We start from the raw sequence: 27,646 nt of genomic DNA on the forward strand, positions 1-27,646 counted from the left end.
GACGTCAATGTGCATGTCGTTGCTGCAAAATTGCTACAACTGCACTTAATTGCAGTATTTGAAGCACTTACAGTATTTAAGGAAATCATTTCACGATTTCCGCAGGTGTAGCGCCAGCAATTCTCATCATTTTAGCAAATTCTGGTCGCAGCTCTCTCGGTTGGGAGGGCGTGGATGCACTAACATCCATGCCCAATGTTGTTTGGCTCAGTGTTGTTTTTTTCTTATTAATTTTTCACGAAAGATAATAAATTTAATGGTACACAATTTTTATTTTTGATTTTCGGTTATAGATAGTTTCTAAAGCCGTTGCAAAAAGTATGCAATAAAAAATTGGTGAAATTCTAACCGTTTGAACCGTTTTCGGGAACAGCTCTTTTGGGCCTAATATGTTCTCAAAGAAATCACTGACAGGTTAGTTGGAACAGCTCTCTTTAGCTTTTTTTCCCTTGAAATGAAACACTTTTCGGCTTAAAACATTTGCCTTCCTTTTAAGCATTTACCATCATTTCAGGATTTACCAAAGAAAACACAAACTATTTGTTCCTTATTTTTGTTTGGCTTAAGCCCAAATCAAATATCGAAAAAGCGAATAATCAATGAACCGTTTTCGGTGATGAGTTATTTAATCGAATGAACGCAATGCTCAAAGCATCTTTATTCGGTGCCACTTTGTGGTCGGCCAGAGGACAGGGGAGTGGATGTTTCGGTATAGCATTTGTGTATGGTTGGGTCCATAAGCAATGACAACTAATGGCCAAGTGGACAACTAGGCGCTGGACGCGCTGCCCGAACCTTTTTGTTGGCCAAATCAAGCGTGAAGCGTCTGATAAACATGATAAACAAAACAATTAATTGCATTGTATAAAGACACATGTGTGTGTTCTTCTGCTGTGTGTGTGTGTGTGTGTGTGTGTGTGAGTGTGTGTGTAGTCTGTGTGTGTAACTTACCAGCAACTAACCCCACCGCAAGCCCCTCGCCTCACACCCTGTAAGCCATGTATTTTTAATGACTATTTTATACACACGACTGACGCTGGCCCTACAATTTATTATGATTGCGGGCTTCGCATCGGCTGGGGGTTTTTGGCTTGGCACACTTTTGGGTCACTGACTTCGAGACGTGCTGCCCGTAACCCCACCAAAGCCAAAGCCACCCCGCACCCCCGTCTCCTCGTCATCCACTGTTAACTAGTTGTTTATACAATTTAACGCCTCGACGTATGCTGAAGCCCACAAAAGTATGCTACGAAATATGCAACGTTCACATTTGGGCCCACATGGCTTGCACAAAGTATCCAAATTACCCACACAGCCCCCGCACAGCCCCCTACACCTGCCTTCAGCCTTCACTTAGCCCTTAAGCCCCGTATGCAGTGCATAAGCAAATTGTGTAGTGTAAAGCTGCTAGTCGGTGAGCTAATTGAAAATCCCCTGGTCAGACAACATCTTTGTAAATATTATGATTAAAAACGTTTGGTTCAAAATTAAATAATACCCATTTAAACAGGGTATTGTGAAGAAACTATGAGACACGTCTTCGACTTCGACAAGACTGTAGAATACTATATAGTAAATAGCTCTAGATGCCGCTGTCCGAATGCGTTGAGCTCACAGACCTGGAGACTCTCGGCAGTCGTAAGTCTTTTACCTAATTTATTTGTTCGATGTTTCTCCTTTATTCCGAAATCGATACAAATCGATTGCTAACAAGATTTTGTTTTGATATTATTTCACATACGCAGCTTGAGTTCATGTTTTAGATCGATTTATTGCAATATTTCCTCTTTCTTCATATAATCGATAAAAATTGATCGACTCTTATCAGTGGGATTTCAAGAGCTTGAGATGTGGTTAATAAGACAGCCATTGTTTTATACCATCATCGCATCGGAGTTTAAGTTTAATAAGTTGTACGAAAATTCGCTTCACCATGATTCTCTAAAATCGATAATAATCGATTTTAAATGCCTGCTCTTACATAATGTTGCAAGGGTTACAAATGCCACAGATGCTAAATTTGACGTCTGGATTCTCGTATATCTTACATATTTTATATCATACGCTAACTTCCATTGCCGAAATTCCCAAACTTGATAGCTATCGATGCTATCGAATTTGCCTAAAATCGATAGCTTTCGATTTGCATTTGCCATTATGCCTAGTGAAATGCAGCTGGATGAAAAAGCGGTTAAGATATAGAATATATGCCACTCGGTCACAGCCAAAATGTAATCTCTTTTTGTTGGGGTTTTACGCTTAAAAGTATGCTACGAAATACGTGAAATGCTCGAATATAATATGCAACAGTGTGTGCTTCGCCACGCCCCCTTCCGTTAAGTCGCAATAGTCATGGCGAAATGCGACTGGGATACGGATACGGATACTCGTACTTCCGGCTCTATTTGGCAGGGGGAAAAGGGAAGGCGCTGCGGGTTGGAGTCTCATTGTGAATGGGACACAACAAGCCGCCAATTACGATAGAAATCTAGAAAATTTGCAAAATCGAGCAAAAATTTGCGACTATAAAACGCGAACAAATTTAAATGAAAATCTGTCCTTGCCAGCACGCCTGCCTGCCTGCCTGCCTGCCTGCATGTCTGCCTGACTGTCTGCCCCTCCCCTCTCCTTATCACGCTCACCCACTCTAACATTCGCGCCCTCGTTCTGCCGCATGACATTGTATACGAACTACGACAGCTCGCCACAGACTCTGTCTATCTCTGTCTGCATCTTTTGCTTTCCCTTTCTATTAGTCTCTCATTTTTTCTGTGGCGAGAGTATCAGGCAACAAATTATCTCAATTTAACATAATATTTACTGAACTCAACTGCATTGAACCGTTTCGTAAGAGGGGCCGAGCCGAGAGTAGCTGTTGCGCAGGTAGCTGTATGTGAGTGTGTGTGTGTGTCGCACATGTGTGTCTGTGTGCCTGTGTGTCTGTATGTGTGTGCGTCGGATATATGGAATTGTTATAGATTCAGGGTGGTTGTAGTTTGAGGCTGCGCTGCCGGCAATGTCGCGGTATTTGTTTGTGATTCATGGCCAAAGAGACTCAATTCGATTTCGAGTCGTTGTCGTTTCGCACTGTCCCCATCTGTCCCCATCTGCCCCCATCTGTCCCCCTGCAGCTTTACCTATGAATTTGTGGAGACGGCAAGTGCACAGGCGCGGACTGCATTGGCCGTCCAGGGATTCGGGCTTGCAAACGATTCCAACTCACTTTTCATTTTCATCTTAATTAATTAATAATGGATTAATAAAAATAACAAACATTATGCAAACATATTAATAATTATAAAAATGAATATAAAGTGATTTATGTCGATAATTTTCTGTTTTTCTTAGGGCTTAAATTCAACAATTTCTTGATTGGAGCAGAACAGTAAACTATTTAGAGAATTTGTGTGGTTGTCAAAGCTGTCAACAACTTTTTCATGTTGATAGTCCTTTTAATAATTGACAATTTATTAAAAATAATAATGATTTGTATTACCATCATTATTTTGTTTAATATTATTATTAATTTATTACTATTATTATTATTATTTTTATTATTATTACTTTTTTTCATTATTAATAATAATAAGGATAATAATGACATTATTAATAAAAATGATTCAACTAATACTTAATGATAACAATAATAACAATATTATAATAATAGCAACAGAAACAATAATACTAAGACGAATATTATTAATAATATTATTCAGGGAAGTCTCGTACTTTCCTTTGGCTTGAAAAAGTTTCAAAATGTTTTTGAAAGATTACTAGCTTAAAAGTATGCAAAGAGTACCAAATTTTAGATAGACTTCTCAGTCTCTTCAGTCTTCTCAGTTTTACAATTTTAAATCAATAAATTTGCTGAAAAATTAGCTTCGAATTTGAACTTCCATTTCGGAAGTATACAAGCAATTTAATCAACACATTGCCTGTTTAAGCCAGGTAACGCAGGGCAATTTCTGTAAATCTAACACACTTTCTAATATGCAAAGAAAATATGTATATTTGTGAACAAAAATGTACATGTAGATAGAACTGAATGCAACTCGGTTCACTGAATCGGTTCAGTTTGCGATATTTGGCGCGATAGCAAGCGCAAAATAACGGCGATTTGCGGCGAATAACTCATTTACCGCTGCTGCATTCACGAACACAACGAACTGCGCTCCTGGTAGCCCTGGTAGCCGGCATATTTCATAAGTGAGGTTGACAATGTGATGCGCCAGCTCTATGGCAACAGCAACAGCAGCCGTTCGTGTTTGCCACCAGTCCAACCCATTGGATGGCATGCGATACGCTGCGATGCGTTGCGATTCGGCTTGGGTTGAATGCGAATGTGCGAGCGTGCAAAGTACGATGTGTGTACGTGGGGGGGTGGAGTGCAGCTGGCTCTGCTGACTGCAAAAAAAGATTCAAACTAATGTTGAAAAAGATTTCAGATTCCTGTCTATTCTGGCAACAGACGTCAAGGTGAAGGCCACGCAGCGACATTCAGCGCGAGCTAAAGAAATATTGCAGTTTTTATTGCGCCGACATTGAACAAGTGCACGCCAGATGATTCTCGGCGCCATGCTGACGATGATTGCAGTCATGATGAGGCTGATGGCAATGGTAAGTCGACTCCTGGATTCTGGCTATTGTTGTGTCGCCAATGCCAAATCGAATGTGTGCCAACGAATATGTGACCCATAATTTGATGCTAATCAAAAAGTGTGCGCAATAACAACGGCAACGACAACAACAACAACAACCAAATACACAGAAAGGAGCACAACAAATCAGGCGCTGGGATTTCTATACAAAATATATATATATATATATATATATATATATATATATGTATATATGGAGAGGAAAGTGAAACCTGCGCCACAGGAAATTGCAATCGTTTTTTTTTTATCTTTTTGCTCGTTGGAGTCTGTTTTTTATCCGCATACCCTGTACTTACATCAAGTGTGCTAAGAGTTGTTACGCTGTGTAGCTGCGGACAGCTTAAAAACAAAAGTTTTGTGCAAATAAAAAACAATTTTGGAGCCTATCTTCGCGCTTAAAACCTTCGAAGTTAAACAACTCGCCAAATTGTATTTAATTAATCACAGAATTGTATTAAAAACTACTCGAATATCTTGATTAATTCGCAAATATCAAAGTTAATCCCATCGAAGTAAAACAACTCTTGTGTATGTTGTTCAACCGACTAGAAAAATCTTCAAGTTTCTTCAAATAATAAAGTTAATCCCTTTCGCGCTAGTTAACTCAGCGAATATTAATCAATTAACCACAAAATTGTATACAAGTGTTACTCAACTATCAAAGCTAATCTCCTTGGAGTTGCGCAATTCTGAGAATATTATTTAACTTCACAGAAAGTGCTATGAAAATGATTAAGAAATGATTATAATGCCTCAAATATCAAAGCTAGTCTCCATGAAAGTGAAACAACTCTTGTGAATCTCGTTCAACTAATCAGAAAATGGTTTAAATGGTTATTCAAAAGTTATTATTGATACACAGATACATTCCAGTTAATCCCTTCAAAGCAATTCAACTGTGAGAATAATATTCAATTAACCGCCAAATTGTATAAAACTTATTGAAAAATGATTTGTTTTCCTCAAATATCCAAGTTTATCCCTTTGGAGCAAAGCAACTCCTGAGAATATTATTCAACTAAGCAGTAAATTATATAAAAATCGTTAAGAAATGATTATTTATCCTCGAATATCAAACTTAATCCCTTCCGAGTTAAGCAACTCTGAGAATAAAACATTATTAATATCTCTCAAATATAAAAGCTATTCTCTGTGCTGTAAAGCTCGTAGAAAGTTGCTTAATTAATACCTAATTTGTGTACAAATTATATAAAGTTGAAATCTTCAAGTTTTCTGACGAGCAGCTTCAGCAAATTTCCTTTAGCCTCATGAAACTGAGAGCTAATAACTTTTTTTGCGCAGCTTAGTTGTGGTAAAATGCGCAACAAATAGGCAAAACTATGAAAATTAAAGAGATTTAGAATTGAGGTGCACTTGAATTTGCCTCGAGAATTAAACATTTCACCTATCAGAATTGTTTTCCGTTTTTTTAATGTATATTTTTAACTTATATAGTAAATATGCTACTCTTTCCTCGAGAAACTAAAGACTAATCTTAACCAGCCCTATATGAACTCATTGACATATATATTCAACTAGATAATACGCAGCATCTAGTTTTATCACAATTTTCTTCGATTTCTCATTCTCATTTCTCATCTTCATAATAATGATACCAATTAATTTTGAGCTATGATTTTTTAAGCACGACTGGAAAATCATAAGAGCTAAGTACCGCAAATATGGTATGTATATACGACTATGGTATATACAGATTACAAATATTTCACGTTTCAGATACCTTTCCCCGTGCTACCCAAAATTGGACAAAATAGAGTATTTAAATGTAGTGCCTTGCGCTTTGGTATGTACACATAATTGAATGCCAACCTGAATGCACTGTAAAATACATAAAAATCGTACTCTAAGCACCGATCAAGAATGCAGAAGCGCAGCTTGCTGCGTGAGTGTGCAGGGTATCCGTCGGTGGTGCACTCCCGATGGGAGAACTTTTTGCTGCTTGCTTGTGTGATTGGCATGGTAAATTGTCTGAATGTGCTGCAGTGCCTGTTGTTGGCGTCCTTGCTTTCAATAATGCCCGGCTATGCATGCTGGGAAATTGGAAATTAAAATAGCTTCTGCCTAAACTAAATACAAAATCTGTGCCATTTGCCGACTTTATGCCAATGCGTGCCTTCAGCCTCAGCGCTCGGCATATATGTATATATATATATCTACCTATCTATATATATAGTATAACTATATTTTTTTTCAATTTACGAACGGAAATCCAAGCAGTAAAGCGCATTCAATCAACTGCTCCTAAACTTTGCTCATCCGGCGTTCAGCTTGGCCCTTGGTCGGGGCTAGGCATTAAATTTATATGTCAATAAATCTCAAAAGAGCAAAAGGCGAACGCGAATCGTTTGGCTTTACGAGTAGTTTCTAGCCCCCTAGCCCCTGCGCCCTGCCAACCTCGCCCGCTTAGCTAAAACTTATTAAGCAACGTTTGCAGCGGCATATGTTTGGGTCCAGCTTCAGGTTCAGGTCCTGGTCCAGTTCACACACTTTTCGCAGCTTTGGCTGCAGGTGCAGGCGCAGGTTCAGGTCGAGTCGAGCCGGGTCGCGCCGGGTCAGGTCAGGTCGGTGCTTTGAGGCACATGCCCATAAATCAGCCGCCCCTCCCAGAACACAACCAACTGTCGAGCTATGAACTCAGCTTCGAGCGCTTTATTGGTTTGCCCATATATATTGAGGTGTGTGTGTGCGTGTGTGTGTGTGCGTGTGTCGAAAATGCCAAACTAAATAGTTAATCAACATTTAATAAAAGCCCGTAAAAACTAAACCAATTGATTTGCACAAATTTGAATTAAACAACGACAAATGAGGTCGAAAGAAAGACAGAGAAATCAGAGAGCAAAGAAAGAGAGAGAAAGAGAAAAATCAGAAGGCAAGAAGAGATGTAGAGAGAAGGAGAAGAGATAGATATATAGAAAGAGTGAGAGCAGGAGATAGAGATAGGGAAATAGAGAGAGAGAGAGAAGGAGAGAGATAGAGAAAGAGAGAAAGAGAGTAGAAGAATGATGCTCTCTTCCAGGCAAAGAATCGAAAAAAACATCGAAGTCGTGGCTGCAGACGTAGAAGTGAAAGTTGGATGAGAAAAACATAAAGAAATTGCACTCTAAATTTTTTTAAGTCGAGAAAAGTTGAAAATGTTTCATCATTTTATAAAATTTATTTTCATATGAAGAAAAGGTACAATTTTAAATTCTTCAAAAGTATTTTCTACTTTTGAAATAATTCTTTTGCGTTTCAGAACAATATTCTAATATAAAGAACATTTTTTACATATTAGTTTTTCTACATTTATGTTCTACTTTTAAGAAGAAAAGTTTTAATTTTTCAAACATTTGTTTAACGTTTTAGAAAAACTACGGATTGTTTTAAGAAATAGATTTTCTTAATGTGGCGAATCGCTTTAGGTAGGATTTTGAAAAGAGTTTGGTCCGACTTCTGGCTGAGTAGACAGGCAATTCAGATGAAATGCAAGCATCAAATAAGAAAAGAATAAAATAAGAAAAATACTAAAAAGTCCAATCAGAATGTAAAACAAAAGAAATTGAAGAAAGCAAAGAAACAGTTGGAGCAGGATAAATAAATAAAAATTCCAGGCGAAAAGAGTGAAAAAAAGGCAAAGTCGGAACAAGGAAAATGTGAGATTAAGAAAAAAAGACCAGAATAAAAAGAAAGGCGAAATAAGTCAAAATATAGGAAGGAGAACAGACAAAGAAGCGGTAAAAAGGGAACGGACAAGAGCAAGAACAAGAGCAACAAGAAGATCAAGAACAAGAGCAAGAACATGAGCAAGAAGAGCGAGAGGAAGAGCAAGAACATGAGCAAGAACAAGACGAAGAGCAAGAGCAAGAGCAAGAGGAAGAGCAAGAACATGAGCTAGAAGAGCGAGAGCAAGAGCAAGAGGAAGAGCAAGAACATGAGCTAGAAGAGCAAGAACAAGAGCAAGAACCAGGGCAAGAACAAGAGCAACAAGAAGATCAAGAACAAGAGCAAGAACATGAGCAAGAAGAGCGAGAGGGAGAGCAAGGACATGAGCAAGAACAAGACGAGGAGCATGAGCAAGAGCAAGAGGAAGAGCAAGAACATGAGCTAGAAGAGCGAGAGCAAGAGCAAGAGGAAGAGCAAGAACATGAGCTAGAAGAGCAAGAACAAGAGCAAGAACCAGAGCAAGAACAAGAGCAACAAGAAGATCAAGAACAAGAGCAAGAACATGAGCAAGAAGAGCGAGAGGAAGAGCAAGGACATGAGCAAGAACAAGACGAAGAGCATGAGCAAGAGCAAGAGGAAGAGCTAGAATAGCGAGAGAAAGAGCAAGAGGAAGAGCAAGAACATGAGCTAGAAGAGCGAGAGCAAGAGCAAGAGGAAGAGCAAGAACATGAGCTAGAAGAGCAAGAACAAGAGCAAGAACCAGAGCAAGAACCAGAGCAAGAAGAAGATCAAGAACAAGAGCAAGAACATGAGCAAGAAGAGCGAGAGGAAGAGCAAGAACATGAGCAAGAACAAGACGAAGAGCAAGAGCAAGAGCGAGAGGAAGAGCAAGAGGAAGAGCAAGAACATGAGCTAGAAGAGCGAGAGCAAGAGCAAGAGGAAGAGCAAGAACATGAGCTAGAAGAGCGAGAGCAAGAGCAAGAACCAGAGCAAGAACCAGAGCAAGAAGAAGAGCAAGAACAAGAGCAACAAGAAGATCAAGAACATGAGAAAAAAGAGCGAGAGGAAGAGCAAGAACATGAGCAAGAACAAGACGAAGAGCAAAAGCAAGAGGAAGAGCTAGAAGAGCGAGAGCAAGAGCAAGAGGAAGAGCAAGAACATGAGTTAGAAGAGCGAGAGCAAGAGCAAGAACAAGTGCAAGAACCAGAGCAAGAAGAAGAGCAAGAACAAGAGCAACAAGAAGATCAAGAGCATGAGAAAGAAGAGCGAGAGGAAGAGCAAGAACATGAGCAAGAACAAGACGAAGAGCAAGAGCAAGAGGAAGAGCTAGAAGAGCGAGAGCAAGAGCAAGAGGAAGAGCAAGAACATGAGTTAGAAGAGCGAGAGCAAGAGCAAGAACAAGTGCAAGAACCAGAGCAAGAAGAAGAGCAAGAACAAGAGCAACAAGAAGATCAAGAACAAGAGCAAGAAGAGCGAGAGGAAGAGCAACGACATGAGCAAGAACATGAGCAAGAACAATACGAAGAGCAAGAGAAAGAACAAGAGGAAGAGCTAGAAGAGCGAGAGCAAGAGCAAGAGGAAGAGCAAGAACATGAGCTAGAAGAGCGAGAGCAAGAGCAAGAACAAGAGCAAGAACCAGAGCAAGAAGAAGATCAAGAACATGAGCAAGAAGAGCGAGAGGAAGAGCAAGAGGAAAAGCAAGAGGAAGAGCAAGAAAATAAGCTAGAAGAGCGAGAGCGAGAGCAAGAGCAAGAACAAGACCAAGAACAAAAGAGAAGAGAGAAAGAGAAAGAACAAGATCAAGAGAGAAGTCGCAAAAAACTGGAAAACAACTTTAAAAAAATAATAATAATAATAGTAAATTAAGAAATATTAAAAATGAGAGAAAGTCAGAAGCTACAAGAGTAGAAAAAGGCGTGAAAAGCATATGAAAATACGCTATGAAAAGCCCAACTTATTTCTAGCCCGTGAGACGACTATTTGCCGGGGCCTTTACACGCACACAGTAAAAACATGGCAAGTGGCTCAAAGAGACAAGGCTTATGGACAGGGCATAGATACACACACACACACACATGCACCCCCTTGTCTGTGTGTGTGTGTGTGTGTGTGTGATGCTAATCGGTGGAGCTTCATAATTCGGCAATTCGTTCGCTGCTGGCATTAAGAGCTGCTAATTAATCAGTCAATACAGCACAGCCCTAACAGAGACGCAGCCCCTCCCCCTCCTCTACCCCTCCTCTCTCTACGTACATAAATCTCAGCTGTGTGTGTGTGGTTGTGTGTGTGTGTGTGATGGGTGCTGTGTCTGCGCCTGGTTTGCTGCACGGACAACGCGTCGTATGAGTTATGTCAAATGCAGCCTAACTGAACGGCTGAGAACTGCCGCCAGAGTTGCCATCATTAATAACATTTGAAGGGAAGTACGGGGGGGGGGGGGGTGCAGGAGGGGTAGGTACGCAAAGGGCACAGTTACCCGACTTGGGATCTCGGCCCACCTCGCCCTGGCTCAGGCACGCCACAGGTTGCAATTAATCAAGCAGACAAAAAACTGGTAAAGCCTGCGGCTAGAGTTGACATTTTGCCGTCATATGCGCTGCAATTCGATATCTTGGCGATAACGATAACGATGACGATGACGATGACGATGACGATGACGATGACGCTGATGATGATGGGCTGTGTGTTATGTCGCCTTCAGTTGGGTAACATGCAAAGTGCCTGCACTTTAGGTGTTTCAGTGGGTTGTGTGTGGGAGAAAGTGTGTGTTGTGTCTGTGTGTGTCTTGTGTGTGTGTGTGTCTTGATTGTCAACTGTCTGTTGAGTTGCTTCAGCTTTTTGGCCTTGCAGACAAAAACAGTTTAAGGCCTGCATCAAGTTTAGGTTCAATTCAATTTGATGCAGGTCAGGGCTGCAAGCTGCATTTGAACCAAACCGATTCAAAACTGGAATCCAAATTTATTAGCGGCATAAGGCAGAGCACAAACTCAAATAATTGCCCGACATGACAGCCGCAGCGGAACGCAAATCATATCTTTCTACTGTATTTATTTATTTAACTATAAAAACCTTTAAGGAATATTGAGCCACAGCACAGTCTCAGTATTGTTAGTTAGATTTGAAACTTAGAGCGCAACTTGTAAATTGTTCTCTAGTTTTGGTAGAAAAAATATAACACTTTATAACTTTATAACACTTTTATGATACATGACAAACCAAACATGGAACTAAAATACTTGAAACTCAGTTCCCCAGAGACATGCCTGAGACATTTGCCTTTAAACTATGCAGTTCCCCATTTTTAACTTTGAATACCAAACTCTGCTCTTCCATCTGAGCAGCATCTGATCAACATCAGGCTAATCTGTATATGTACATAAAACTGTTTGTCCTGACTGACTGATTTTCACTATAGTTACCATATGTGATGACGGTGCACGTTAAGATGGGCTATCGGGAAATTCTACTCGCATGTTTCGAAAACTCACTAAATACGTTTTTCATGAAACTTTTTTGTTTAACATCCGATCGGCCCCCAACTCATTTTCAAAGTTCTTTGTTCAAATTCATTTGAGGGCCAACTTTATTCTTGGTCAAAATGCATGTAATAATAGTACCCTCAAATATTCTATATAGACATAGGTCGAAACTTTCCACCCCCATAGCTTTGTCAAATCTCATCCGACTTGGAGGAGTTGAAGGTTTGGCTTTTTGTTCATGGTTTGGCCTCTAGATAAATCTGGCATCTAAATTTGGCAACACTATTCTTGGTCGAAACTCATATGAAAATGGGACTCTCAAATATCCTATATAGACATAGGTCTAAATTTCCCATCCCCATAACTTTGTCAAATCTCATCCGACTTGGACGAGGTTTGGTTTTTTGTTTATTGTTTGGCCTCCAAATCAATTTGGCATCTAAATCTGGTACCCTCAAATATCCTACATAGACATAGTTCAAAATTTCCCACCTCCATAACTTGGTCAAAATTCATTGCATAACTTTGACTGATTTTTGTGTATCTCCCTTTTCGCTCTAATCTATAACAAGTTTTCCTTCTCTTTCTCTATAACTTTTTGCTGCCTTTGTTGTTCTTCATTATGTACATAATACTCCCAAGTCACATTGTTTTGAAAAGGGGCATAGCGGAAGGAAAGGGAAAATATAAATATTGGACATTTTTGTATTCTGCTTGGGCTTTTAGGCTTTTTATTTTATAATATCTCTATTATTTATTTATTTATTTATTAGTGGTCGACAAAACGAGTGTCTTCCTAATTATTTAATACACTATACATCTATACAATTATGAAAATTAGATAGAGAACACACATTTCTAATAGCATCACCGACCGATGGAGGTGCTTTATTTGCCTGTCCGGCCAGCTGTGCCCCTTTTCACAGCCAATTTTGTCAGTGACGATATTAGAGCTTAATTTGCTACATTATTTAAGAATATACCATAAATAGGAGAAAAGAATGTAAGAAGATTGTTAATAAAGTAAAGAATTGTATGCTAGATATACAGAGTGTTAGGTAGATAGGATAAAGAGATAGTATTGGGAATGTAATGGGAAATCACCGACCCGGTGGGGGAAAATTTACAGCCTGTCCGGCAAGCTATGCCCCTGCTCATAGCTGGGAATGGTCAGTGACTTCCCGAAGGTATCCCGAAAGCAACGATTTTATTAGGGGTAGAGAAAGTTCGGTAGAGAAAACGTGATGCAAACTATTGCAATTTGTACATAGCACGCGAAAAGGATTGTGCATAGCGTAGTCTGTTGTGCACGTCGATAGGAATGAGGGGCGGTAATTTCTGGTTGGTCTAGCCGGAACAGAGAATTGAAGACGCCCTAGCAGAAAAGGAGAATCTATATCGCCAACAACCAACTTATGTAGAAAGACAACACCGAGAATTGTCCTACGGTTGGTTAACGACGGAAGATTAAGAAGAAGCAGCCTGCTGGAATAGGATGGCAACCGAAGATTAGGGTCCCAATTTAAACCTCGTAAGGCAAAAAGCAGAAATCGCTTCTGAACAGATTCAATACGATCCTGGCTATTGTTATATAAATAAATAATAAATATAATGCAAATAATAAATAATCAATAACAAATAATAAACAATTAATAGTCAATGAATAATAAATAATAAATACTTTATTATAAATAGAAATAAATAAATGTTATAATATAAACAATAAAAAATAAATAATAAAACAATTAAAATAAACAAAGAACAATGATAAATAAAAAATAATAATAAATAACAAATTAAATAAATAAAAAATGAATAAATAATTAACAGTAAAAAATGAATAAAAATAAATAAACAAAAAATAAATAAAAAATTATACCTAATAAAAAAATAAATAATATTAAACTAGATTAAATTAAATTAATATCAACTATGAACTGTGTACTGGAAATGCGAATGCGTATTTTGTTGCGGCCATCGACAAGTGCACAGTCAAAGCCACAAATGCGACTTGGCTCTTAAACTTGTTCCCCAAGTTCTTACACACACACACAGCCACACACACACGCACACACGGGTGCTCAGCAAAGATGCCCCAAAAGAAATTAAATTATTTGTTAGCAGCAAAACGTGTGGCAGCAAGCGCCGACCGAAGAGATCCGTGAAGGGCATCCAGAGAAACGAGCATGACAACAAGGACACACAGATTATATAATATATACACACACACATGTGCATATATATCACATATTATATACATATATATATTCATATATATATATATACATACATATAAGCACGTGCATCTGTATAGATGGGGGCAACAAGTGAAAATCCATTTGTTAGAGGAAATCGTGCAAAAAGCTTAAATACAAAGCTTAAACATAAGTAGCAACAAGCAACGCAGCGCACACTCGCACACTGGCACACTCAACTGACCCGGCTGCCAACCACACACACAACCCACACACACGCACACACACGTGCACATTTGGTTATGCATATGTGGAGCAGGGACTTAGGCTGGGGCCAAAGCCTAAATGAAGCTGCCGTCGTTTGCCTTTTTGTTCTTGTTGTTGTTGTTCTTGTTGTTGCTGCCTTCACGTTTTACCTTTTAACGTGTTTTACCGTTCGTTTCTTCTTTATGGCGGCCTTCGCATAAAGTGAGCAGCCACCCCGTGTGTGTGTGCACGTGTGTGTCTATGTGCACACGGCTCGTCTCCCTTGGGTAAATTTTCGTATTTAAAATATATGACCAAGAAATGCTTGAAACTTTATTTTTTTAATTTTAAATATGGAGAAGAAGTCCTTTCATTTTGGCTCGTCTTAAGCTTGAAACAACAAAAGAAAAACGTTGGAGTTAGCAGTTGGCATTTCATTGGGGGCTGCCAATGTGCATCAGGTTTTAAATGCACGATAATCGTGCGCCGCAAAACTCTTGCTGGGATTAGGCTGAAATCCAAGGAGTTGAACAAAATGTATGCATAAAATGCTTATATATAAGTTTAAATGATCAACGCATATTTGATAAGGCATGAAAATACATTAAAAATGAAAAATTAGAAGTTCGGATAAAACGGATAATACTGGGAAAAAAATCGGATAAAGCCGGATATGATCCGGATAAAGCAACAAAGCGCACGTGTACCTTGATACTATTAAAGCTATTAGGAAAACTCATATTTTTGCCATTACTGAGAGTTGAGCTTTAAAGGCGGACCCACTTTTTGTGATTCGAGCCGGATAAATGCAGATAATGTAGAGTCACGAGCCAAAGATTACATTTTAGTTTAAATGGTCAAAATATGTTTGATAAAGCGTGAAAATTCATTAAAAATGGTAAATTAGAATTAGGATATAACGGATAAGATCGGATAAAATCGGATAAAACCGGATCGCGTGTAACTGCAACTGTTAAAGCTTTGAGTAAAATGCCTACCTTTCCATTTATTGACAGTTGAGCTATAAAGGCAGACCCACTTTTTATATTTAGAGCTAGATAAATGCGGATAAGGTTGAGTCACGTGTACGAGTCATATCAATGTCTTATCCCAATACTTTCAAATTATTTGCTGCGTAATATAACAAACATTCATTTTAGAAAAGAATGGCTTACACATTCGTCACTTTAAGTTGATAGTTTCGGAATTTTAAGTCAAAAGAAAAAGAATTGCTTGGTTACAATTGACAGGCTCTTAACTGAATGCAAAACAAAGATGAATGTTTTAAAGCTATGCAAATTAAAGCTGCTCAAATCGAATGAGCGTGAATAATGCGTACTTGCGCACAATGCGATGACGTTAGTAGCCAAACTCACGTTTGCGCTGGCAATTCAGTGCAAAAACAGGACGCAGCGTCTAAATTTGGTCAGTTTTGCGGCGCAACTTGACGAGAAAGTTGCTAAAAATTGTGAATAAATAAGGAAACAGCGGATAGATTTGTTGTTAGCAGTTGTGAATCGCTATAAAGTCTACGATTCCTTACATTGACAGCAGATGATATTAAAAAAAAAGAAAACTTGAAAAGGATCTGGAATTAGTTTAATTTACAACGAATTTATGCGGATAAAAATGGATACAGGCATGTATAATAGCGAATAATGTCTTTATGAATATGAAAAACGCTTAAAAGTTGATAAAAATTGTTTAATTGACAAAGAATAAAGCTGGATAAAAATGGATACAACAATGTATTTACGCAAAAAAACATTTTATGATGTTAAAAAAACCGGAAATGTTTTGGAATTGGCTTAATTGACTACGGATACAACTGGATAAAAATGGATTAAAATCAAATTCAAAACTTACACGCGAAAAATGTGTTTTTGATAATTAAAAACAAAACCAGGGTTAGGAATTACTTTGATTTACAACGGATAAAACTGGATAAAAAATGATACAAGCATGTATAAGCGTGAAAATTGTGTTGATGATTATTCAAATAACCAAAAGGCATCGAAAACTTATTAACGTGACAATGGATAATCCAGATAAAACTTCTATAAATATGGATAAGTGCGGATAAGTACGGATTGCAGAGATCAAGCACGGATATTGTGTTTTCGACTACAGTAAAACGTACAGTAAAACTTTGCGAAGAAAAGGCATTAGGGATAAAAGCGGATAAATATTGTTAAGCATGTGCAGAAGATATAATTAACAACTGGCAGCAAAAATAAGTCCGCCATTGAAATAAGGTAAATGGATAACACCTATATGGAGGCTAAAAAGTTAAAAGATAATGTGCATACATCAAAAATGTCGCTAAATAAAAGCCATTGATAAAAGCCGTTTAAACGTTTTACCTCTGATTAAGATAAGAAACGCCAACAGACACCCGTTCAGACCTTGATAAGGGAAAGTATTTGTGACCGTAATGATCGTAAATCGCACATTATATCGGATGATTGACGGTGGCCGGTTGGCTATCAAAAAACGTGTGCACAACAATTGAAATCGTTTTTTGTTAAATATATTGTTTGGGTCTGTTGTCCAATGTACAAGCCGCAAATACGCTGAGTTAACAATTCAGGCATTCGGCATAGGCATGAAACTCGGATATATAACTCAAAGTCCCCCGAAATAAATATCATCGACTGATTTTCCATAAAGTGTCCAGTAATTGCAAATAATCTTGCGAATTGAAGACGCTGCACAGTGGCATAATATTGACTTTCACTCGGCGTAAATGGTAGAGAGTTAAGTGCGAAATGGCCTGGGTATGGAATTTTTGATCTTTCATTGGTTGAAAAGTACGGACTTCTTCGGATTGTTCACGATCTTTAACTTTAACTCTCAAATTAACTTTAAAAAATTAAAAAGGAAACCTTTAAACATTCAAGAAATAACCCAGGGTTCCTTGAGCTGTTCTTGAGCAGTTCGAAACCTTCGAACTCTGCAAATAGATGCACTTTCTGCAAAACCCTTTTTTTGCATTGTATGCATACGTTTGTGAACCACGGTGCTGGGGTCAGCGGTCAGTTTGAAACATTGTCGTTGCGCGCGCAAAAAACAACATTTACGAATGCTTTATGACCGACTAGGAGATACCCTGACGAAAACAAGGCGAAGCTGCTGTTGCTAGGAGACATGCTAGTCTCCATATGCCGCAGTCTGCGCTTCTTCTTCCCGCTGCCCAATAGCAAGTTTGGACAACGCATCCTTGATTAACTCCGGTGTTTACAGTGCGATCTTTATAAGACTTTCAGGTATTAAATAAGGCATACAAAAGTGTGTACATATCAAGGCACAAAGCTCTATCTTTAATAATTTTGTTTTTGTTTACCCTTTTAGGTAGAACGGGTGAAGGCATCAGAAAAGTGAGTTCATTGTAATCTGTGTATATCATACAAAATGATATATTCCAAGTTTGGTGTATCTAGCGCCTATAATCTTCGAGTTGGGCCTAAGAAATCAATTCTCAAAATCGATATATATCGATTTTATGGCAAGAGATATCGAAAATCTGGTCTTAACTAGGTTCTTTAACCCGATCAAGCATATATAATCCGATCAAATATATATAAAGATATATATATACCATCCGCCTCCGTCTGTTACCAACATAATGCTCTTTGTCTTCCGTTTTCAATGGGTTGAGGGTATAAAAATAAGCGCTGATTAGATTAATGATTTTGGGTTTTGGGTATTGCTACTGCCGGCATTATAAAAGCCTTGCCGAAGCGCTGCCCGTGCCGCACTTGAAGGTTGGCGCGGCGCGAGGCAGCAACAGGCAGACAGGGACAGCAAATCGAAAATGGCCAACAATGTTGCATGTGATAACAGTCTGCGGCGGCAGCAGCAGCAGCAGCAGTTGCCCGCGCTGCTGCTGCCGCTGCCGCTGCTGCTGCTGCTGTTGGCCGGCATTGGGATGAGTCAGCAGGTGGGCTTGCGGCGGCTACGCTTTGGCCGAGATAATTTGGCTAATCGCTTTCTTATTTGCAGACAAGCCTTACTGAGCTGCGGGAAGTGAGTTTCTATACGGCCGGCGTTGTGGAGTTTCGTCAGGCCATTGGCCAGGATGCGAATGAGAATTTGGCGGATAACTTGGCCGGCTATTTGGAGCTGATCGAATCCCCCGATGCCAAACCTACGGACATAATTATCTTTCCGGAACTAACATTGAATGGCATGGACACGCTCAGCTTTGTGCCGAAGCCCGAGCAGGCGCTGTCGCCATGTGTGGACGATCCCGGTTCCAGTTACTTTGCCCCGTTTCTGGTGAGCATCTCATGTGCCGCCCGCAAGACCAGCAAGTACATTGTCATCAATATCTGTGAGCGGCAATTGTGCTCCGCTACTCCGGAGGATACCCGTCCGTGCGCCCCAACTGGAATCAATATCTTCAATACGAACGTGGTCTTTGATCGCAAAGGCGCTGTTGTCTCCAGATATCGCAAGATCCATCTGTATGGCGAACCGAGGAACAGCACCTTTGTGCCGGAGCCGCAGAGCTTCAAGACGGACTTCAATGTGACCTTTGGCCATTTCATTTGCTTTGACATCCTGTTCTATGAGCCCGCCCATGAGATGCTACTGAAACAAGGCGTTCGCGACTTTATTTATCCCACCATGTGGTTCTCCCAGCTCCCTTTTCTCACAGGTGAGTCCTCGGCTTTCACCCAATATGCTTAAGGTTCATTAAACGGTATTCAGATTTTAATCTTGTGAACCGCTTTGAAAGAGCTTTGAACGTGGTTTCCGTGCTTGGTTAAGTATCTAATTGACTTATTGGAAGCATCAAAAATATTGCTATACATACATATATACCGGAACCTAAATGAGCTGCCTCCTTGGGCTGTGAACTTGATGCAGGCGCTGTCAAGACAATCTCTTATGCTGAACCGGTTCAAAGAGGATATACTTTTTGTTTTTTAAGTAGTTTAGCTCAAATTAATTCAACCTTACAGGAGAACTTATTCCTAGGGTTAACAAATTGTAACATTAACTTTGTTCCGGTTCAGAGCAGAGAAAAACAGGTTCAAATCAGCTTCAAATCAGGTTCAAAACTGGTTCAAAACGAGTTCATCATCACATTTCACATTATCTAACAGTGTGCTTTTAGTCTCTTTCTATCTCACTCTTCTCTCACTCACTAACTCATTCTCGGAATCTCTCTCTATCTGCCTCACTCTCTATTTCTATCTCTATCTCTATCTTTATCTCTATTTCTCTTTCTTTTATTATATTTATTTGTACCTCTATCACTTTGTATATCTCTATTTCTTTTTCTATTTCTATACCTGATTATATTACTATCAGCATCTCTATTTCTGTCTCTATCTGTATTACTATCCCTATTCGAATATCTATTTTGATCTTTATCTCCATATCCAACAATATTTCTATCATTATTTGTATTTGTATGTCCATTATTATTTCAATCATTATATCCATCGCCACCTCAATGTCCATCTCCTTTTCTATCTCTATTTCTATCTGGTCCTATCTTATTCTCCTTATCCTAACCACACAGCCGCCCAAGTGCAGCTGGGCTGGGCCTATAGCAACGATGTGAATCTATTGGCCGCGGGCGCTAGTCACCCGGAATACGGCAGCACCGGAACTGGCATCTATAATGGACGCGCGGGCACCATCACCAGCGTAATGAAGTGGGGCGAAGGCGAGCGTCGCATCTATGTGGCCAAGGTGCCCAAATACCAGAGTGCAAGGACTACAAAGGCACAGCGTCCGCAACGTTCCTTGAAGGCAAGGTTGGAGCAGAAGACGCGCCGTGGACGCGATTCAGGCATTCAGATTAAACGGGATTACCTGGAGCAATACGAGAGCGTCTGGTTGGAGCAGCTGTATCAACAGTCTGAGGGCAATCTGAAGCAGGAGGTGTGCCACGGCAAGTTGTGTTGCAATTTCGAGCTGGAGTGGCGCCAATTGCCAGAGAGACCGGCCGCCAACAATTTTTACGGCTTTCGGCTGGGCGCCTACGATGGCTGGCGCAATGAGCAGCAGGTGGATGCCAACTATGTGCGCAACTGCGCCATCTTTGCCTGCAGCGGCCCCAACATTGAGGACTGTGGCCAGGTGCTGGACACGAAGCAATCACGTGTCAACTTTATCCGCCTGATCATTGAAGCCAAGTATCCTAGGTCGCGCGAGTTCCTTTTGATGCCGAACAGTGTCCTCGAAGACATGTTGCCCCTGGAGCCGCCTCAGTTCAAGTGGTCAATGGTGGAGAGGCGCATAACGTGAGTATGCAAAACAAATCCTACATTCGAACTTCGACCCTATAAATCCTATGATAGAAATCCTACAACAAAAGTCTGAATTCCTACTTATGCAATCCTTATACATATTCTATATTTGGAATCCTGCTCAGATTTCTAAAATGTAAACTTTCCTTAAATGGAATTGCGAGTTTGAATTCCAGCAAATAGAATTTTAATTCCTTCAATTGACATCCTACTTTTCCACTGGGAATTCCAACATTTCAAATTCAACGTCTGAGTTCTTATTCTGTATTCTGTATTCTTATAATTGAAATCATACTTATTATTCCTACGCTTCGAATCCTAAAGCTGAATGCCTTCACTTGGAAGCCACTATATTATAAATCCTACAAATGGAATCCAACGTCCTAATACCTACATTCAAGATCCTACACCTAATTTTCCTCTAATTGGAAACGCACATCAGAATTCCTGCAATTCGAATCCAGCATCTGATCTTCCTTCCTTTGGGATCCTACGCTGGAGGCCCTCCATTTTTCAGTCATACGCCTGAGCTACTATTATAAATCCTACAAATGGAATCCAACGTCCTAATACCTACATTCAAGATCTTACACCTAAATTTCCCCTATTTGGAATCCGACATCAGAATTCCTACAATCGGAATCCAGCATCAGATCTTTCTTCCTTTGTAATCTTACGTTGAAAACTCTCCGTCTTACAATCCCACGTCTGACCCATGAATTCTCTGAAAGGAATCCTACATTTGAAATCCTACAATTAGATTCCTCCTGCTTTACGTCTACGTTTGAAATCCTATATCTGAATTCCCAAATATTTGGTGGCATCCCACGTCTGAATTCCTTTATTTGGAATCCTACATTCTTTCAGCAATCAGATTAGTGTGCGTTTCGGCCTGACTGACTCCGTGCAGCTTTCCAATCTGCTGACCTTTGCCATCTATGGGAATTACTATGATGATATTTGCACCTTTGGCAAGGGGACCCCGGAACAGGATCGCGAATGCGGCTTTTTGGCCACTGGTGATGGTGCCGCAGGTTTGCGCTCCCTTGGCTATATATGGTACGTGCTCCCGGCATTGGGAATGGCAGTTAAGCAGTCCATTCCAATTTTTATTGAACCATGGAGCATTGTTGGAGGGAAGAAGTTTATGCCATGGACAAAACTAAATTGAAACTTTCAAAAGTAAATATTATATTGGTGTATTGATTGGACCGTGGCTAAAATTGCCCGGAGTCCTACTTAGGAAATTAAGGCAGATAAAAATATCAAAAAAAAAATAATACTCATTCCAGATGGAGAAGAGTATGGATCTACAATTGGTCCTTATTGATGTTGTTGCTTAAAAATACATTGCTTGTTAGAATGACATAAATTATTCAAAATATTAAATTATCCAAAATACTAGGTTCAACTATGAATTGATCCATTTAACATATACTCAACATACACATATATATTTGTGTTTATACTTATTGGCTCATTAACTGGCTTCAAGAAAGCTTAGTTTTATAAATTTGGAACTTTTAGTGTGAAAAACATTGTAGACAACTTTTTTGTGAAATTTCTCTGTTTTCGAATTGATTTTAATAAATTGCGACCCGACTCACGGAATCAATTTGAATTTTCTGAATAAGGCCTCGCTCGGGTAATACCAACAAATCTTTTTACAGAAAACTTTGTGTTCTAGTAATATGATTATATGATTCAATGACTGACTGAATGATTGACTGACTGACTAACTAAATGACTAAAAATGACTGATTGATGGACTGAGTGATTGACTAAGTAAATAAAAGACTGTGCGATTGATGGATTGAAAAACTAAGTAGCTGACTACTGACTGACCAAATGAGATAATGATTGACTGACTAACTGTCTGAATGATTGACTGAATGACTGATTAAGTAAGTGACTGATTGACTGAATGAGTGACTGAGTGACCCACAGATATTCAATTAGTTAGTTATTCCTAGGTAGTTATCTAGCTAGTCCAGTCAGTTGACACATTGATTGAATGATTGAATGAATGATTGAATGTGTTACTGTCTGCGTAGATAAATGACTGACTGCATAGCTAAGCAACTGACTTACTGATTGACTGACCTGCCAGCTAACTGACTGACTGACTGACTGACTGACATGATTGACTAACTGAGTGTCTGATTGATTGATTGATTTACTGACTGGCTGGACAACACACTGTCTGAATGATGATCTGACTGATTTGTGTGATTAATACACAGTTCATACCGAAAGGGCTTAATTTGTATTGTACTTACCCAATGTGATGTAAGTGCTCGCTTAAATGGAATTTATAAAAACTCCACCGAAAAGTGTGGAAAATTCGCGAAAAACGGTTGCAAACATGGAAGAATGGAAGAATGAATATTAGTATGAAAAATATGCCTAAAAGTATGCATTCTCCAGATGAGGCAGAGTTGCTTTGTAAAGCAAAATCAAGAGATGATAAGAAAAGACGGCGGCTGACAGATATGAGAGATTAGATAGAAATATTGACAAAGACAGAGAGAGAGAGAGGGTGAGAGTGAGAGAGTGGGAGACAGTGGGAGAGTGTTGTGAGGCAGGGAGAGTGAAGCCCCGATGGCACAGTCTGACGGGCGCATCATGTGTGGCAAGTTGTGGTCGCTCCTCCATTTGCTGTGCCTCTCGCTGGCCAGCTGTGGGGCAGCCAGCGACGAGTATTACACGGCGGGCGTGGCGGAATTCCGTCCGGCGCTGACCGGCGGCAGTTCGGAGCAGCTGCTGCAGGAGAATCTGTCCGCCTATCTGGAGCTGATTGAGGCGGCCAATGGCACAGCCGATATACTCATTTTTCCCGAGGGCACACTGAACAGCCAGCTGCAGTTGACGGCGGTGCCGGCGCCCTCGCGTCGCTCACTGTGCCACATAACGACCGGATATGAGGTGCACGACTTCCTCCGGCAACTGGCCTGCGCCGCTCTTGTCGCCCAAAGCTATCTGGTGGTCAATGTCAAGGAGCGGGAGAGCTGTGCGCCGGACGACGAGTGCCCCGCGCGCGGCTATCGTCTGTACAATACGAATGTGGTGCTGGATCGCAGTGGGGCGGTGGTGTCGCGTTATCGCAAATGGAATTTGTATCTGGAGCCGCAGCTGAATCGCACCCGGGCGCCCGAATACGCCATCTTCGAGACGGACTTCAATGTGACCTTCGGCCATTTCATATGCTTCGATATGCTCTTCTATACGCCCGCCCAGGAGCTGGTCGAGCGCTACGATCTACAGCATTTGATTGTCAGCAATATGTTCAAGTCGGAGCTACCCTTTCTAACGGGTGAGTGCATATCAGTAGGCAAAGAGAAATCTTTGCTTAGTGGTCGCCTAAGAAATACCCTGTAGTTAGATGAAAACTCTTGTATATAACATATATATTATATTTTATACTATGCTCTATCACATTATATTCTATTCAATTCTATTTCATACCACATATTAATTTCGTATAGGGTATATATGTCTCATAGTTAATTTCATCATTGCACTACCTGCGTTCGCTCTGCAACTATTATTGCTCATCTATAATAGTTATATATGATACTTCTTTTTGTTCTTTCAAAAAAAAAAAATTTACACTCAAAAAAATATATTCCCTAAATTTCAAAAACTTTTTCTAAATTTTCAAAAGTTTTCTTGTTTATTTAAAATTTAAAAATAATGTCGCTAAAAACATAAATATTAAGAAAATATTTTCTAAAATTATGAAAATATTGCTCTTAATGGCTTTTTACTATAATTTTAACAATACAACTTTTCTTGAGTGAAGTTCATGCTACCCTATTGCACACTTTTCTATAGGTACAGGGTATCAATTACACTGAATTGCGTCTAGACGTGTGCACTTTATAAACATGGGCCTTGATAACAGAGAAACTAACTCGCTTAGGATTATTCCACTATAAACTGTTTATATCTTTTCCCACTTCCCGGTTTTCACACTTAACTTTTGTGATCTTAAGTGAATAATAAAAAGTTTCGTATACCCCTTATAACAAATAATAATACGTAAAGAAGCAGTATTTTTTCGACTCGCTTGTGAACTATTTACAAATATATATCAGTTGCTAAATAGTCAATCTATTAAAGTAATATATCGTTTATTAAATATTGCATGTCAAAAAACCAAGCATTAAATTAAATTAAATATAGCTAATATAACTATTTTTTATATTTTAATTAATTAATTAATTAGTAACTATTCAATTACGATAGAAAATTCTTAAAACTAAACATTTCGTATTGATTACTTAGAGAACTTTTCTATCATTGACTATTTGAACAAAAAATACTGAAAATACTAGATATACCAAATTGCAGTATTTCAAAATACTAAAATAGTCCATTTTCAAACTGGTTGAATTATTCTGAATTATTGTAATTGTATGCCTGTTTACCACTTAGAAAATAAATATTATAAAAATACTGTACTTTGGTATTTTCTGTATACAGACATTTCTGTGCAGAATCAATAAATGCATTTGCATTAATTTACAGTATTTTTGTTTAATAACAATTTTATTTTTAAAATACGAACACCACGACAAATACAAACAACGCATTGTGCTTACAGTATTTTTACAGTATATAATGTAACAAAAGGAACTCTTTGCTGTTATATAAGTTGAGAAAAAACTACTAAGTATATTTCATTATTTGCATAAAGATCTTTTTTATTATGCGACCAAAGTAAAATTGTGTAGAATACCAAAATATCTGATTGTATTGTATTTGCAGTATTTTTTCATACGTAAGACGAATTTTTTTTATTTTATCAGCTTTTATTTTATATTAGTGAACATTTAATAAGATTGTTTACGTTGTGTTTATCTGATTTCCTTGCAAACCGTGTTTAACTTTCTTGTATCTTCCTTGTAAGTTTCTTATTAGTTTCATCTCTTAAGTTCTTTTTAAGTTTCTTTTGTCTTAATTGCAACTTAATTGTAACTAGCTTGTAAGTGACTTGCGTTTGCCTTGCTAGTTCCTGTTGACTTCCTTAAAGCTTTTTTGTATCTTCCTTGTAACGTAATTGTAACTTGCTTGTATGTACATTGCATCTTCCTTGTAACATCCACGTAGCTGCTTTTAAGATTAATTCTATCTGCCCTGTAAGTTCTTAGTGACGTCCTTAAAGCTTTTTTGTATCTTCCCTGTAACGTAATTGTAACTTGCTTGTAAGTGCCTTGCATTTTCTTTGTAACTTCCTCGTGACTTCTTTTAAGGTTGATTCTATTTGCCTTCTAGCTTCCTTGGGACTTCCTTGTAAGTTTCTTGTGTCTTGCTTGTAACTTAGTTGTTGCTTGCTTGTAAGTGCGCAGCATCTTCTTAATAAGTTCTTTCTATCTGCCTTTCAAGTTCCTTCTGAACTTCTTGTGACTCATTTGTAAGCATGATGAATCTTTCTTGTAAGCTCGCATATCTTTTCTTATCTTTTAACTTCCGTATATCTTTATTGTAAGTTCCTTGTAACCCAATCAGCTACGAATCACAACTCATATAAAATTTCTCTCTTCTCACTTGCAGCCAGCCAGTTCCAGCAGGGCTGGGCCTGGGCGAACAATGTGAATCTGTTGGCAGCCGGCGCCAGTCTGCCCCACGGCGGCATCACCGGCAGCGGCATCTATGCGGGTCGTCGCGGCGCTCTCGTCCGGCGCATGGTGGGCGACACAGCCGTCGGCGAGCGTCAGCTGTTGCTGGCCCGCGTGCCACGTTGGCCGCTGCTGGAGGGCAGCGCCATCGAGCTGGATGCGGAGCGCGTGGGTCCGGCGCAGCTCAAATTGGAGATGCTGCAGCAGCCGCAGCTGGAGGAGTTCAATAGCTGGCAGGTGCCGCTGCTCAATGGCAGCCTGCAGCAGCAGCGCCTCTGCCAGGCGGATCTGTGCTGCGACTTTGAGCTGCAAATGGAAGCGCCAGCGGCCCGCACCGCGTACAACTATCGCCTCGGCGTCTTTGTCGGCCAGCGGCGTTACGAGGAGGAGGAATACACGGTGGTCCGGCTGTGCGGCCTATTTGCCTGCCGCAACGACAGCGTCCTCAGCTGCGGCCTGCTGGCCGAGCAGCCAGCGGAGGCGAGCCCACAGCCCGGAGCAGCTGTGCTCTTCAGACGGCTGCGAGTTACCGGCGAATTCGTGCAACGGCCGCGACGCCTGCTCATGCCCAGCACGCTGAGCGCCGCGCTTTATGCCCTGCAGGCCACCGAAATCGACTGGTACACGCGCTCCGATGCTGAGGGGGCGTGGCGCGGCGAGCGCGCAACCCAGGTGCAGCTGGTGCTGAAAAAGGCGCACTCGCAGCTGCTGACCTTTGCCATCTATGGCAACTACTTTGATGAGTACGCTGCGGATGGGCAGGGCGGAGGCGGAGGCGGAGGGGGTGGCACCTCTCAGCTGGCCGGGGGCGTTTGGGGCATGGCTGTCGGTTTGCTGATGTCTTATCATGCGGCTAACCGTTAAGAAAACACTTTGTTGATTAGTTCATATCATGCACAGGCACAGGCGACAAATGTGTCAAATTCGCATAGACTGCGGTGTATTGAATCTATTATTTAACCATGTATTTATCAAGCTCGACTTTTGAAAAATCAAAAGCAAAAGTCGGCTTCGATGACTTCTAGAGTTTACCAGATATACCATAATTTGTATGATATCACTTTTAGATTTGGATTAAAGGCGAGTATAGTGTACTTATAGTCGGTGCACATTTTAAAGTTCATTATCATTTTTTTTCCAGATCTACAGGGTATCTCTCAGTCCCGAACGTTTTGTATTTTTCCGATTATTTGTTAACAGTTTTTGGTTCAGCGGGAAACTTATTATAATTTTTTCTTTCTTTCTTCAAAAAAGTATATCGAACAAATTTAATTAAAGAAATTTATTTATTTTTCTGTGGAGCTTTCAGATTTTGCCTTTTAATTGGAAAAGCAATTGGAGCGCAGATTCTGACAGCAGACAAAAACATTTGTTAGTCGATTTAGTGCAGTTTTTGTCAGTTTTATTTCGCTGCATTTTTTTGTTGATTGTTTTTTAAGAACTTGGCACTGACAATAAAGTGCAACAGTTTCTTTTGTTGCGCTTGTTGCCATGCTCCTGACAAAGTGCAATTTTTGC

General features: G+C 39.8%; 3 protein-coding genes across 4 annotated transcripts; all 3 read left to right on the forward strand.

Annotated features, from left to right (window-relative positions):
• Positions 1-4,560: 4,560 nt before the first annotated feature.
• LOC135434587 (golgin subfamily A member 6-like protein 25) lies at positions 4,561-10,187 on the forward strand. Its single transcript, XM_064691195.1, has 2 exons — positions 4,561-4,617; positions 8,973-10,187. The coding sequence occupies exons 1-2, from the start codon at positions 4,561-4,563 to the stop codon at positions 10,185-10,187; spliced, it is 1,272 nt and encodes a 423-aa protein (XP_064547265.1).
• A 763-nt stretch (positions 10,188-10,950) lies between these two features.
• LOC135434588 (vanin-like protein 1) lies at positions 10,951-22,050 on the forward strand. Its single transcript, XM_064691196.1, has 6 exons — positions 10,951-11,061; positions 17,396-17,507; positions 17,593-17,618; positions 18,244-18,901; positions 19,775-20,501; positions 21,375-22,050. The coding sequence occupies exons 1-6, from the start codon at positions 10,951-10,953 to the stop codon at positions 21,676-21,678; spliced, it is 1,938 nt and encodes a 645-aa protein (XP_064547266.1). The 3' UTR covers positions 21,679-22,050.
• Positions 22,051-23,084: 1,034 nt separating this feature from the next.
• On the forward strand, positions 23,085-27,363 carry LOC135434592 (vanin-like protein 3). 2 transcript variants are annotated; one of them, XR_010437259.1, is made up of 3 exons: positions 23,085-23,820; positions 26,064-27,208; positions 27,270-27,363. XR_010437259.1 is itself a non-coding variant. In XM_064691200.1 (2 exons), the coding sequence occupies exons 1-2, from the start codon at positions 23,109-23,111 to the stop codon at positions 26,990-26,992; spliced, it is 1,641 nt and encodes a 546-aa protein (XP_064547270.1). In that variant the 5' UTR covers positions 23,085-23,108; the 3' UTR covers positions 26,993-27,249. The 2 variants fall into 2 exon arrangements, 1 of the variants encoding a protein (XP_064547270.1); XM_064691200.1 differs by lacking the exon at positions 27,270-27,363 and having other exon boundaries at positions 26,064-27,249.
• Positions 27,364-27,646: the final 283 nt, after the last annotated feature.

Source organism: Drosophila montana, unplaced genomic scaffold (assembly GCF_035044405.1).
Source record: "Drosophila montana isolate Dmon_TW-CO22-7 unplaced genomic scaffold, ASM3504440v1 contig_3416_1, whole genome shotgun sequence".
NCBI lineage: Eukaryota > Metazoa > Arthropoda > Insecta > Diptera > Drosophilidae > Drosophila > Drosophila montana.